At 35.8% G+C, this 15,733-nt stretch overlaps 1 protein-coding gene across 1 annotated transcript in view; it reads right to left on the reverse strand.

Moving 5' to 3' along the window:
• Positions 1 to 52: 52 nt before the first annotated feature.
• Positions 53 to 15,733, reverse strand: part of BIVM (basic, immunoglobulin-like variable motif containing) — a 33,034-nt gene continuing 17,353 nt past the window's right edge. Inside the window, exons 11-24 of the mRNA XM_068927721.1 lie at positions 14,584 to 14,759; positions 13,939 to 14,054; positions 13,758 to 13,850; positions 12,991 to 13,051; positions 11,955 to 12,098; positions 10,843 to 11,050; positions 9,600 to 10,565; positions 8,915 to 9,147; positions 8,383 to 8,502; positions 6,882 to 7,095; positions 5,014 to 5,158; positions 4,018 to 4,218; positions 3,043 to 3,127; positions 53 to 1,587 (exon numbers count right to left, since the gene is read on the reverse strand). Of these exons, the coding sequence (XP_068783822.1) occupies positions 1,054 to 1,587; positions 3,043 to 3,127; positions 4,018 to 4,218; positions 5,014 to 5,158; positions 6,882 to 7,095; positions 8,383 to 8,502; positions 8,915 to 9,147; positions 9,600 to 10,565; positions 10,843 to 11,050; positions 11,955 to 12,098; positions 12,991 to 13,051; positions 13,758 to 13,850; positions 13,939 to 14,054; positions 14,584 to 14,759 (3,296 nt within the window). The 3' untranslated portion in view covers positions 53 to 1,053. The remainder of the gene's footprint in view (positions 1,588 to 3,042; positions 3,128 to 4,017; positions 4,219 to 5,013; positions 5,159 to 6,881; positions 7,096 to 8,382; positions 8,503 to 8,914; positions 9,148 to 9,599; positions 10,566 to 10,842; positions 11,051 to 11,954; positions 12,099 to 12,990; positions 13,052 to 13,757; positions 13,851 to 13,938; positions 14,055 to 14,583; positions 14,760 to 15,733) is intronic.

Consider the following 15,733-nt stretch of genomic DNA (forward strand, 5'->3'; position numbering starts at 1 on the left):
TCCAGGACAGGAGCCATCTCTTTTTTCATAATTTTTTTTTTTTTTAAGCAAAATAGCACACCAATCTCAGCTGGGGTTTCTGCATGCCATTGAAAGGTAATGAATTATTGCACAAGAATGCTAAACAAGCCTTACAAAGAAATGAAGGTCTCTGTACTTAGCAAAAGAAATTAGTAGCTCTTTACACTTAGAAGCTATCTAACAAATCAATGAGAGCTGATCTACATTCTAGAGGCAATTTCAGTAAATGCTAAAGATCTGCAAAACTCTGCTGTAAACCGGCTGTCCGGACTGAGAATATCCTTCAAATACATTTATCTTTTATAAAGGTACCATTAAAGGGATATGTTATGCTCAATAAACATAGTACATGAAATATTAGACTCTCTGAAAGGCCAAACCTATCCAGTTCACCTCAGTCCTTCATCCTTACAGGTGAGGCTAACTAATGTTTTATACAACACTGATTGTGTGGATTTGGACTTACAGACAATGAAATCACGTAAAAGGAAATAAAAAAAACATTGAAAAACCACAAAGGATGACTAAAATTTGATGTAAGAACATTCAACTTTTTCCATCTTAATCCACAGAAGCTATAAATAATTTTTGCAAGTATTTAAATAGATGGGAGGAGGGTGGTCTGAGCTAACAAATTGTTTCTCTCACAAATTAATCTGACATAAATACTGCAACCAGTGGATCACGAAGGAACCAGGAAGCAACAGAATGCATGTGATTTTTTTTTTATTTTACTTCAGTTAGAGGACAAATGAATGCAAGTCACTTTCTGGCTGAATTTTATCATCTCAAAACAGAAGACTACCAAGTCCAGTCTAGGCCTTTTTGAGTACAATTGCTCTAAAAACATTTTTTCATTGTTTAAAATCCCTCCTACATAAATTCTGGACACAAAGGCAATGCAAGACGAATACACGATGAATAGAGGTAATTTATTGTTTTTCTCTCAGAAAATTCATTAGAATATTTACAAAGTTTAGGTCATAAAATTCCCCCCCCCCCCCCATAAAGTCTCTTTAAGACTTTATTTTTTTAAGACTTTTTCTTTTTTCTTCCTCTCTTACTCTGTGATTTACGCTTTTTGCCCTCAAATACAGGTTTGGCAGTCACCATGACTAGGTTTCCCACTTCATCTTCATCACTTGAGCTGCTGTATCCCTTTTTCTCATTATGGTTTGCTGTTTCAATTTGAGACACAGTTTTCCTCCTTTTGCTCTTGTCTAAATCTCTGCTTTCCAGTTCCTCTACTGAGGAGTCACTAGAGTTTTCTGAAAGATGCAAATTCCCAATAAAACCACCTCCATATAAAGGTTCTCTTTTGGAATCTAAACTTTTCTTTCTCTTTATTTGTGTTGTCATTTGATGATCTGCAGTACTTTTCCCTTTCCTTTCCTCATGCTGCTTAAGTTCATCCTCCATAACTGCAGTAGCCTCCTGAATTTCATTGGCTTCTTCCTCTTTTTCTTTTCTCTTCAGACAAGTCACAGCTCGGCGAAGTCTCTGGCTCTTAATGGCTTGTTTTTCACGTTGTGCTAGTCTGAAGAACGAATCAATTCGAAGCTGAGTCTATAAAAAATAAAACAATGAAACAGTTTAGGATTTTCTTGTGATAGGAAGTCAATAGTTATCTAAGCTATATTATACAGTAGCCTAAATTAAGCAGAAGAAAGATTAATGAAAATAATATGTATCTAAATAGATGTGGAGTATAAGACGCATTAATCATAGTTATATGATATATATATTTATATCATATAAATTATGCAACAAGTTTTACTTTCTCTAAAGCAAGAACCTTTACACTGCTCTTTAAAGAAACTAGGTAATGGGTGAACACCTGTGAAAAATTAAAAATTTTGTGTTGTGCTCATGATTAGGCATAGGTTGCTATTTTCAAACTTAAAGCAGAGGTCTTAAGAGTGCTCTTATGTGCTCATAAACACATCCTCAGCTGCAAGCTGCTAGAATGGAGAGTTACTAAGCAAATGCTGTATGTGCACCTCGTATTTTGCACAGGCCAGTGTAATAAAATGCTATAATTTGACCCAAGTGCCTTGTAACACAGGCTACTACAGTATAAAGATTAACAGTAGAACCCAAAGTAGTCACACACAATGAGATCTGTTTTATTCAACTTCAGCCAAACCCAGACTAAGCCAGTCTTCTGGCTTCTCCCAAAAATTGGCTGTGACACACACTTGCAAAGGATGTTCCAGTCATACTGAAAGTATATAGATTCAACTACAGTTTTTGTGGTACTTTTCACTCCTTTTACTAATAGGGAGGACCTAGAAGACTGGTTTTAGACAACATATCTATCTTGCTGATAGCAAAAGAAGAAAAGAATCTGATCTTGGCTCATCAGTTTTACAGCTGACTTTCCTAGTGTCACTGCATGCATCATTATTCACTTTTAAATTGTGTTAAAAGTTGACAGCGCATTTACTTATAAAATGGAATAGTATTATAAATGGATGCTTGATCAACAGCAATAGCTCAGTCTGCATTTCTCCCCAAAGGTCACGGGTGGTACTCAACGGTCAGCCTGACTTCACCAAAATCTTAGGGATGTTTTTATAAATCATTTTAAAATATAAGGCACTGTCTTTTAAAAGCATTAAAGGTGCTTCAGGTACGTGTAGCAATCAGCAGCATGCAGAACAAACAGCAGTCTGGACTTTAGATAGAGGCTTGACAGATAACAAGATTTTAAAGCAACTATATGTAATTTCAAAGGTTGTAAATGCAAGAGTGCCTCACACTCAAATTGAACAACAACAAAATCTACACAATTGAGAGTTTAGTGACTTTAAAAAATATATTCAAATTAAAAATACGGCTAAATGCCAGGATATTTTACAAACAGTATGGGCTATCTGAATCATGCAAGCATACATTACAGTAAGTTTCACCCAAGTTAGTTAAGCATCACTTTAGATTAAAGTCTCATTGTTCATTTTAAAAAGTTGCTGTTACAGTTTTCTGGTTAGCCTTAAACTATACACAGGTTCTATACTTTACCTGTTGCGAGTTCAGCTGTTTTAGCACAGGCAAAAGGACTTCATCTATCTTTGTCCTAGTCCAACCAAAGTGATCCTGACAGAATGTATAAAAAGTTAAGGATCTTTAAAAAAAAAAAAAAAAACAATTGCCAGTATTCTATAAACACACAAAATGAAAATTCCTCAAATAGCCAACATCTGGAGAAAAGCCAGCGTAGTCGAGTTTTTTCAACTGCAAAAAAAAAAAAATACTAGAAGATTACACCACGTCTTCATCATGTTGTCACATTTCTATTAGTTACAGAATTCTAATACCATCATTTCCGAGAGTGTCTTTCAGTGAAGCTCCTTTTGGCTACATAGTACTGCCATAAAACACAGTACCTATAAATAAACGTTATTTTTATGCTTACACACACGCAGAGGAAATTTCATTTATAGTTTAATACAATACTAGCTCTGCATGAATCACCATCTACTTTTCGACAATTCACTGCAGCTCAAGCCACAACTGATGCAAAAAACATGCATCAGGGCAAGTAATGTGGTGAATAATAGCCAGGAATAAAGCACTGTCTGAATCACTGATTCTGATAAGGTTTTGAAACTTACTTGTGAAAGATGGCTAACAGATATTTCACAAGCATGCAGACAATCCCATGCTAAGTCTAAAAACAGACATAGTACAGTTACAGAAGTGAAACATCACAACAACGCTATGTCAGTTCAGTTAAGAGACTCTTTGTGCATTCAGAGAAGCAGCCCAGCCTCTCAGGAAGGCAGACCAGACTTGGATGCCATATACACACAGATGCACTCTTCCCGATTCCAGAGTAATCGTCATTACGTAGGAGAGGACATATAGCCTCAGGTGGGGGCTCTCACACTAATGAGACGTTAAGAATTTGGCTCTCTGTTACTGAACTATCTAGCCTCATGAACTATAATCCGATTACTTTTAAATAATAATTCCAGTCATACTGTAAAAGGATATTCTCTGATCTGCTCTACATCAGGCTTCCCCCAGATGAATGAACCCCTTGACTCATCTACCACAGGCTTCAGGTACGCCTCTGCCACTGCTGGATTTGGGAAACCTGAAGAAAGCTGCAGATCCCGCAGCTTCTTCTTGACTTTGGTATCATGTGGATTAGGTCTCAGTTTCTTATTCTTCTGAGCTTCAGTCCACCACTCACTGAAAAACAGAAAAGTTTTCATTTGTATCCATAAGATAAAATTTAGAATGTCAAGAGCTACCATGCTAACTAAAAAAGCCTTAATTAGATTTCCTATTTCAGTTATTGTATGAGACAAAGTAGGACATTTCCAAATAACATGACCTAAGGGGCATATAATTTAAAGGTAGAAAGGAGAAAACATACACAGTAAACATAGCCATATGGCAGTCACAGTAGCAAACATCACCTGGATTCCCCATGAGTAGCCAAACAGAAGGCCCTAAACTCAGTCTCACTTGAGAAGGATGCCCCACACATAATGATCATTTTTGGAGGATTTCTGAAACAAAAAATAACTTCCAACCATCCTTGCCACTGCCAATAAAATTAGCTTGGCGCTCTTCAAACCCCATTCCCCCCACAGCCTACCTGTCTGTCTCTTTCCAGGTCATCCACTGCTCACTCATCAAGTGTCTTTTCTCTATAAGCAAGCTAGAGCACCTTCTCACAAACTCGGGGAGAAACCACCTCCACTCCACTAGGGATCCAGCTCTGCAATGAACTCAGAGGCAGATGCACAGTTCTGAAGCTGTTCTATTGTCTTCACTAGTTTTGTTGTAATTGCTGTGTCAACACATCACCCTATTTATCTGCTGTTTCAAACAGTGATATAACGGAATCACATATTTTACAGTTCACTTAGTCTCCTTAATTTTGTCCATGTTTTGTTGCACGCTTAAGCAGTAGAAAAATATATTCACTAACATTCATAGGAAGGAAAAAAAACAAAAAAAAATCAGACACAAGCATACGTGAATTTTAAGAGAGGTTCCAATCCATGACCAGGAAATTCATTTAAAATCTCCATTGCTGTTACAAAGCCAACATTTGGAATGCCTTCAGTGTAATCACTTCCAAGCAAGTATGCCAAATTAATTAACTTGCTTCGATCCAGCCCTGTGAAAGAAAGTCCATAAACCAAATAAACCTACTGAATTCAGCCTCTGTTCTCTTACAAATTAACAAAAGTCTATTATCTGAAAGACAAACAACAAAAGGAACATATAGGCATTAACTGTGTAAAATTACACTTTATTCAACGTCAGAATTTGCTAAATTACTTTCTGGAGCAGCATCAATATGCTATGCTAGTTCAAGCGCCAGTAACTGTACTAAAATATGCTAACTTGTGCAAATACAACGATGCCAAAATTAAAATGCTACCATATAGAAGTCCAGATTTCCCCAAACACCGGTCTCTGAAAGCTAAGAGATTAATTGACATATACTTCCGCTGTTAGCAGTCCAGTTCTCATCTAATGCTGACCTGAATTTAATAACTGCTCAATCAGAAATTAAAGCATTCCCCAGTCCTCAGGTTTGAACTCTAGTCCATAATATTCATGACTGTTTCTTAAAAGTGTTCCCAAACTGCCGGTCATTTGTTCTACGCTACTGTAGTTATAGATCAAAAGAGCCTATGAAACAACTTAGAAAAAAGGAAGAACCCAGCTGACCACTTCTACTCACTACATTGTAAGATATGAGGCAACTACACTGATTCTTAGGGACTGCCTTCAGGACCTCAGACCAAAAAATTATTTCAGGGGAGAAAAGAAGGGTAGTGTGTCTAAACAGGCAAATCAAGACCATCTGAATGCTAGTAAGGATATCCACCAACTGTTAGGAAAGAAAAATTGTCCAATGTATGGAAAGGGAGTAAGTAGTAGTAACATACTACAGAAGGATATGACACCAAGACAGATGGTGAATTTTTTTTTTTAAAACAAAATAAAGCAAAACAGCAGCACTGGTTTATTACCATAATAACAGCTAAAATCACAGGAGCTTTTAGAATACTCCCCTCCATGTAAGTTTCACTGGTATACCCAAAATAAATTTAAAAGGTTTCATCCAGTTTGCTGGGAAGAGAAACTAAAGGCATGTAATTATTTTTTAATCCATAAAAATGAAATTTGTGAAATTCCATTTCACAAATTGTGAATGTGAAATCTGTTACTGTGAAATTTCACATGATAAAGGCATTAAAATACTGTTTCAAAGTCCATATCCCTACTTTGCTCAGAAATTTCAAAACTGATTTTATCAGTTCTGCCTAGGCAAAACATGACGAAAAAAGAGAATTTGCTTGCATTTTCCTTAATACGCTGCGTGACACTGAAGCTTAATAGTCCAACTAGCAACAATTTGATTAGATTAGAACAAGAACGAGAAAGTAGTAAAAATCTTGTCAATATTAAAAAAACACTTCTTCTACTTTCTACACAGTGTATAAACACACTGGATCCCTTTCTAATAGTATAAGTCAATATGTCCAAAATAAACTTCTATTTACAAAAAAATTACAATCTGATGACATTATCAGAATATAATACCATGTCAGAAAAGTCATACTGACATCTACCGAGAAACTGGTATCACAGTTCATATTTCCAGCCTTGATTATCATCACGCTAACTTAAGCGTATTAAACGCAGGTACGACTAGTAGCTGCAAGTTCAGATACTAAAACTGACAACCGAGTTGTATGTCCTCTGTAAAGAAATGGTATCGTCATAATGCTTACATGAAATTCCATAAGAAATTCATCTTCAAAAAGAAATAGGTAAAAGTTGTCTTATTGAAGAGTCTGTCTAATATACTAATATCTGAGCCTTACCTAGCTGGTTTTGAAAATCAACATACTGATAATATTCCACGTATTTGTTCTGACTGAAGAAATTTTTATAAACATGCCGTGCACCAAATAACCAAACATCACTGTCATCGGTGATTGTCCCAGAAGTCTGATCGGTAAGGTCCAAGATAGCACACTGTGCCTCTGCTTCCATTGGAGCTTCAATGTATGGAACGCCAAACAGACGGAGAAGCTCCTACAGGATGGAAGAAAACTATTTCATTTGAGAAGTAAGCTTCTAATATACTTCTGTTTGACTCAGAGCTGCTGGTTTCACACTTGGGAGGTGTTTAATCTTTCACAGCAAGTCTTAAATTTCCACTGAAAAGCACTAAACACTGTTAAGTTAAGGGGGAAATCTCACTTACTCATCTAAGGCAGATAACGCTATGTAAGTCAAGCACTGTTTGACCACGCTACTACTACTATTTGAGAATCTGCTCATCTCCATGAATTATGCTTTCCTTTTATTCTCCTGTTCCCAATTTAGATGTAATAACCACTGCAAAACCTAGATGTAAGGTTTTTATTTAAAAAAAATATATATATATAAGTATTTTTTTCTACCGCAAAAAATGGCTTTTGTGCCCTAAAAAAGCCAACCTTGAAACTGTTAAGTTAACTTTCATTGTAATAAAAAGCAAAAACATAAGGTCAAAAGACCTGCAACTATAATGGCAAATCTACCATTATATGGCACATAATACTACAAAGGCATAAATTACTGGCCTTTAAAAAAAAAAATCATCTGAAGATAAAAGTACAGGCAAACATTTAACACAGGAAACGAGAATTTCAGTCTTCTTAATGACATCCAAACTATCCCTTTTATTCAAAGAAAATATGAATTCTTATATATTTCTTAGAATAAACGTATTGTGTCATAGATCCGCTGCTTGTCTACTATCTTATGGCTATATTAAATTCAACGTATCACATTGTTTATGACTGGATAATCTAAAATGCAGAAGTCTTCACATTACATGGAGTTATCCTTCTAATGCTAATACTGAAGAAGTTACAGGCCTGTACAGGAATTATTGATGAAGTTATTTTAAATAAGTTACTGAGGACGTCAACCTGGATTACAATAAAGGACGTCAACCTGGATTACAATTTATACTTATATCTTTTAATCCCAAGAGAAATCACAATTTACCTAAACTCAATTAGATCAATTCCATATTGCTGAGTTCAATTCAATTCAAAAAGTATAGTGCTTAAAAGAGTGGAAATATTTTCATTCATAATGAATGAATGTTTAATAGTGTTATAATAGTTATTTCCAACCCTTGGAATTGACGATTAATCTTCTCTCAACACTTTAAACCAAGTAGTCTGAAGAAAACAACCACCTAAGAAGAAAAAGGTGACCTACAGTTAAAAAAAAAAATTACAAACAGCTTTGGAGAAAACATTTCACTCCTGAGGGGAAGAATACTTTTTATCCTATGTCATCGCAAAATGATTCAACAAGCACTACCTGACTTTCCAAGAACATCTGTCCTGTAACAGAAGCAGCAACACGTTCCTGCTGCTGCTTTTGAGCCTGAAGCATATTTTGTTCAGCAGAAAGATCACTTTCCAGTTCTTCCAGTTCCTCCTGAATAACAGAAGATGATCTTGGTCATTACAACAATTTAGTGCTTTACTTAACTTAAATACACTTAGGTGTCCACTTATATTTATTCTAAGAATACACGCTCCATTAATTCACACCTGTACAGTGCCATAGTTTCCCTAGTGCAGTAAATTGTAAGACCATAACTAGGTCTATGCATCAGAGTGCTAAAACCTTACAATTTCTCTACAATTTCAGTGGAGACTACGGCTAACTCTCATCTTTAAAAATAAAATAAATAATTTCCCATATAATTCAAATAAACAAACGCACGAGAAAGTGATAAAAATAGCATACAGCTATTGTAAGCAGTTGTTTGATAGTTTTCCTTAAAAATATGTATTTAGCTACAAAGCACTTCATGACTAACTTAAAGCAAATAACAAGGAGTTACCAAACTGATGTCTTGCCAGTCATCCCCTGCGTCTTTACCATCATTTTCACTTTCAACATTCTGACGGTTTGCCAAGTGCACTTCATCAGATTCCTTTATCTCATCTTGGGAGACAATATGATGTCTGTCTTCCTCCATTTCTTTAAGTGCTGTTTTATCACCCAGTTTCTCATCATACTCAGTAGGAAACTCAGGCTCATTACTGACTGCAGAGTCCACTTCAATAAAGCTTCCTATAAAAGAAAAATAAAGAGTTCAGCTTCTTGCTATTAGTTTAAAAAGAAATGTTTGAATCTTCTTGCGCTGAGATGTTTTTTCACCCACAACAGATGCTATATGCAGTAAATAGACATAAGGACGGTGAAACTACAGAAATCATGTGGCTGGCTATTAATACACCAGTTAATGAAGTTCAACCTACAGAACAGCATGCTTTCCAGCTTCTCCATTTTATATACTCATATTTCAGGATTACAGAATAACACCAAAGGAAAAAAGTACAGTTCAGATTTTCTCATCTCCAATATAAATTTTAAAGCATTTTTTATTATGAGAAACTTCAACTGACTGCAAACATAATAATGCCTTATTTTCTTACAGACCTGTTCATCACAAAAGTCTTTTAAGCCTGGCTTAAAAGGTCAAGAATGATCATAAACACAATATGCAATTAAAACGTACATACCATCAGAATCACTGTCTTCAGATTGCGTTATCCCTTCTACTCTTTCCTCATTAGGACCTTCTGCTTCTGGAGAAAGGCTAAGTTCCTTTTGTACCTCAGATACATTATTTTCTGTGTTTGAAATGACTTCTTCTATGTCTTTATAAATTTTAAGATTTTCCTCATTTTTAGAGAGGCTTGTTGTTTCAGTCTGAATCAAAGCTTGCATACTTGCGTGTGCAGGGGAACAGCTTGAGTTCTGCATGCACGTGTTTATATTCTTTACATTCTTATCTTCCAAAGAACTTAAGTCCATTTTGGAACCATTTTCTTCTTTGTCTATATCATTTTTTCCTTTTCTAGTACCATCAACAGAAGAATAATGTTCAATTCTGGACATACTGATGTCCTTGGGTGCAACATAAACCTTCTCCAATTTGTGATTCTCCTGGCCAAATTCAATATCTTGCATAATCACTCCATTTGATGAATGAATTGTAGATGTAGGTAATTTTTTTCCCTCCGTAACAGTAGGAATCTGATCATCCTCATCTGAACTACTAAGGAGAAAATCCTTCACTTCTGAACTTTCTGCTATCACTCCATCAGTTCTAGAGGTAACAACTTCCTCCCTTTTATCGTCATCACTCAGAGCTTGCTGAATTGCCTGTAGAGTTCTTGGCGATACACTGCCTTCCTCTAATCTAGGTTGGTCCACATTCAATCGTCCTTTATCTTCATCCCCCAGCTCTTCTTCCGAGCTGCTTTCTGTCATAGCTGCCTGAATAGCAAGCAAAGTCTGGGGAGATGGTGGTGCTGTAACCACGTTGCTATCTTTTTCTGTCTGCAGCTTCTCAGACTCAACTATGTTTGCATTAGCAGGAGACTCATTAAATATTTTAACAGATTTAGTAAACTCTAGCCTTTTTGAGGAATGTCCCGCACTAGTTTCCACATCTCTATCAGTAGCTTCTTTTGTTTGAATACCTGAAAAAAAGGGGTTTTTTTTAAATTTTTTAACACATTACTGATTTATGCTAATATTCTTTTTACATAATGAGAATTAAAATCGTAATTTAAAGATCAATACACCAATTTTCTACATGTTTATTATCACAGTTAGTTACATCTAACCATTACTGCATATTCCATATAATCATCAGGTACATGCATCTCTAAATAACACTCAGATTCTTCCTAAAACTTGCAGCTGCAGACTGCACACACCCAACAAGAAGTTTTATGAAATGAAGAACTGGCATACCTTTTATTAGGATATAGTGAGAAGTATCTTCAGAGACTACCCTCTTAGATTCCACTTCTTTCACAAAACCACCTTCATTTTCATATTGTGTCTGGATTTGACCCGAGTGCTGTTGATTCAATTCTTTTTCTACATTTTCTATGCATCGATTGAGGTTGCTTTTCTTAAGCAAACCCCTAAGCTGATACTGGGAAAAGTCATCAGACTCCTTTAAAAAAAAAAAAAAAAAGGAAAGAAAAGAAAAGCAAAGAAAAGAAAAGAAAAAGAAATGAATTCAAATCAATTTAAATAAAATGGCACTAACTGCATTTTTTAAGCAAGTTCCAAGTGACGGTGATATTAACACGTTAATATGCAACAGAACTTTAACCAGCATTCAGAATTATGTAGTGATACCTTTTAAACACAGGGAGATCTAAATAATATGACTAACAAAAATCAGCTGGCTAACAGAGCTGGATCCCATCTCAAATACAATTCAATTACAACAGAAGCCACATGTGGGCAGTTTTAACATGTTGCCCATCACAAAATGGTTCTTAGCTTACACTTTGATACAAGCTATCAACTGATCTGAGGTATACTGTACTTTAAAAATCTCACTGTGCCCTGCAAAACTATTATAAAAGTGGCAGCGTAGGGTTCCCTGTTTGTCTCTGAACGGCTGCGGTGTCACATTTGCTTAGTTTCCAAAAATAAAGACGTTTTCCCAGCTACCAGCTCCCCTAACAAACTAAGAGTTTGGAAGTCAAGCTGCGTTCTTTCTGCATGATTTATCCATACCAGTAATATGTTTTCGCAATTGAAATGTTGGACATAATGCTGATGAGGCATGAAACACAGCATGATTTTTCCATACTCGCCAAAAAGATTACCTCTGCCAATTTTAGTAGAAATCAGGAGATAGGACTCTGCATACACCCATGGGAAAGAGGGAAGCTTCCGTGCCCTCCTCCTCAAAATATGAAAATTTCTTGCCAGAAATTCCCAAACATCTCTTGTAAAATAGGTCTGAGATTAAAACTTTCCAGATGCAATATTCTTATGTAGTCTTCACGTGCATTAATGACAGTAACTCCACTGTAATGGCCTGAAATTCTTTTAAACTTTACCTCTGGCATTACTTCAAACAATGTTCTTTTTCGCTTTGTAAATTCTTTCATATCAGTCAAGATTTCATGTTTTACTTCTGGAGGAAGACTGTTGAAGTCTTCTGATTCAATATCTACAGAATGAGGATTTTCAAGTAACTCTTCCTATAAAAACGAACAACAACATCCATAAACACTTATTTTGTATTACAGACCAACAACAAAAATGAAAATATGTAAGGTATCACTCCAAATCTAAAGGAAAGAAAAAACAACCTTGTTGCTACTCCCTACACTGTGAAGAAAAAAGTAACTATTACCTAATTAAATTATTGAATCGATATAATTATTGAGATACACTATATAAATAAACTACTCCTTAAAAACTTGCAGGTTTTTATACAACATATTTAGTACAAGTCACAGAAGCAGCTCCGACTGCCTAAGCAATTCTAACTTTCATCCTTCCAAAGACTTTCTCTTTCTGAACACAGACTACTTCAAACAGTAAGAACATTTCCAAGAATTTTTTCTTTATTTACTTTGATGACTCCCTGAAAGCAAAAACAACTTTACTCTTCACAAACAGATTCTGCTTACATGAATTATTTTCTCCTCTTCCCACGAGATCAGTGTATCAAAAGGAAATACAGAATTTATATATGAAAAAAAGAATTGAAGTGTTGTGACATCAATTTGTATTTTGAAGAGCATTAGCTCTGTCAAATATACTGTCTTATTTTTGCATACATATGTGCATTTTATTATCTTTTACCATTGCAAAAAACAATGTTTGTTTTCTTCACCTATCCAGAGAAAACAGCCAGGAAAAAAATAACTCCAGGGTATTCCTACTCTGCTGTACTCCAGTAAAGAAAATTATATTTGTGTTTTACGATTAGTAAGAATTCGTAGAATTCTTAAGATTATTTGCTTGACAAGTAATGCTTATACATTAATAATTATACCTCCAAACACTATTTGAAAAAATTTTTTCAAAGCATAGCACATGAATAACAGGATATTTCAAAATAACAGGGCAACTAGCAGCATTTACCTGCAATATCTTCTTTTGACTCATTCTCACTTGCCATTCTTTTTCATCTTCCTCTTCTGAGCTAAAAATCACAAAGAGAAAAAAGATCCAGATTCTCTCTCTCTTTCTCTCTCAAAAAGCTATGAGCAGAAAGTGACAAAGCAGACTGCTCAGTTAAATCTAGACTGAGACAACTGTTGCTGTCTCAAAGCATTACTTAATACTTGGTCGGCATTTAAACTATGTTTTAGGGCAGATCTATCAACAATGAAAACGTGCAAAGACTATTACAAAGGCTAGCTCCATGTTCCCACTTAGTCTTACGTGGGAAGATGACACAAATTTGACAAGCGCACATAAAGTCTACCTCTGCGAAACGTGTCCACACCCAAACGAAGAACCACAAACTGGAAGCAAGCTGCCACACACTTCAGTAGCTACGCAAGCTTGAACATTCAGGTTTATTTAGCTATACAGATATTGCCACAGAGAGTAAAATAGCGTGTTCATCCTGAAAGATGATTTCAGGGTAGAAATTTAATTTATAGGCTGATGTAAGAAAGCTTGTTCTGTTAGTTATTTTCCAGTGAATAACCAGAAGGCTTCTGTGTCCTATAACCCTACTTCTCCAAAAAGAAAGCGAAATAAATCATGAATTGAAGAAATACACAGCATACATTTTGGAGACACGTGATTCAAAGATATATTACCAGCTTCAAAAACAGTATTTCATATTTTTCTCTGAGTTTGTTATAGCCATTTGAGCTATTTTTCTTAATTCTACTTACCTATTCTTCTCTTCCTCCTCTAAACAAGGCAATACATATATATCATCAATTCCTTCTCTGCGAACTTGCGTAAGACTAGGCAAAGCTTCAGCGCTTAGGGAAAAAAGGTTAAAATGATTAACAGTGAAACAAAAACTTAATTGACTCTTATAAACAAGGGGAAAATAACTTTTATTCTTGCCTTTTGCCTGTTAGAGCAGTTTTGATAGCTTGTCTCTTCAAAAACGTTTTCAAGAGTTTCTCTGTAGTTTTTCTGGAATCACTGACCGCCACTTCTTTTCTTTGTCTTCGCTTAGCCTGTGAACGTAAAATTAACACAACACAATTTTACTAAAACAACATTTGCTGGATGCTGAAAGGACACATCCAGTGAATTACTCTTACAACTCTGTGTGCCGAGTTTGTGGCTGACTCCTAACTCATTCTACATCAGTGCGGGTCAGAGCCTTCTAAATCTCTCTGTCTGGTCTCTGTGGGACTCAGGACTACTTAACAGCTTCTGGGTACAAACACTTGCAAGAGTTGTGCTCAGGCTCCATTCTGAAGCAAGACCCAGACTTATGCCATCACCTACCTCTTTGCAATCTGATTTCTATGCAAAGAAAACCTCAATGTATGAATCAAAACGGAAGCAGCAGCATGCAGCAGCTGAGACTGGGATTGCCTAAAAACCTGCACAGCACTGTATTTCAAGCCATCCATTGTCATGGCTCAGAAGCATAAGCAGAATTCAAGGAATATGAAAATGGCTACTTAGCATCAACAGAAATAGCTTTGCATGGCAATATTAGAACAGGCTATAAGATAGCTCAGCAAAGTCACATACCAAGGTTTGTCTCTTCAGAAGTGGTGCCTCTCCATCAAAAACAAAGACAGGCCGAATTCGAAAAAACAGTAACTTGCAGAGTCGATGAAACAGAGTGAGGAGGTGAGCATTTTGTATAGAACTACCACGATGATCTCTGGCTCCTTTTATTGCTTGGTTCAACCAAATACTGATATCTTAAAGAACAATTAAGAAAAAAAAAAGGTGCAGCCTTACACATATATCATATTAACAGTTTCTATAGAGTTCATATATATGACTAAGTGGGTGACAAGTGTTTTAAGTTGGCATATTGAAGTTGAGGTTATCCAAGTGCTTGTGAACTTCGAAGAACAATAAATTCCTGCCCCTAGCAGCCTGAACACAGAACAGATTGAAACAAATGGACAGCAAACAGTACCTCCCCAGTTATTTAATAAATGAAGGGTAACATCTTTCTAGCATTTAACTATGCGTGCATGATAGGAAAGCAGAGGTAAAAGCATTTCAAACTTTTTCATATTCTAGTCCTACTGAGAGCAGCACAAAATGCTACAGCCTGACATTTGTATAAGAAATCTATGACAGAAGTTTCATTTTTTTCATATATATAAATACCAAGATTTTTGTTTTCCATATATTGAAACGTATAAATCTATTTATCAAAACACTGTCATGATTTAAAATTAAAAAAAATATATAGAAATAAGTGAATAGTTAAAATAACCTCCCTCTCAAATTTAGTGCATCAGCTTTACTTCTAAAGGATACCAACAGCAAGAATCTTCCCTTCTAGCATTTCTGGGTTTATAGGTCTCCCAGTGCATTCAAGCAGTTTCCAAAGTCCTTGAACTCCCATTGTCCTTTCTTAGCTCCTTTGAGAGAAGAGAATCTACAAGGAACAAGTGAAAATACAATCCAAAGACTGTACGATCCACTTTAATAACGAAAACCCAACGCATTATCACTGAAAATAGAACTAGCGAAAAAATACATCAAGGTCATCAAAACTGAAGCAGGCTTACATTAAATCACACCTACTGAAGTAGCCTGCCTGTCGCATAATTGCGAGTCAAGGCCCCTGCCCCAACTCCCTCACGTGCAAACCATGGATGTAAGATTTAACAGCAGTAATCTGCTTTGTTGTGCAACCGACAGAAAATATACTACA

This window comes from Struthio camelus, chromosome 1 (genome assembly GCF_040807025.1).
Source record: "Struthio camelus isolate bStrCam1 chromosome 1, bStrCam1.hap1, whole genome shotgun sequence".
NCBI lineage: Eukaryota > Metazoa > Chordata > Aves > Struthioniformes > Struthionidae > Struthio > Struthio camelus.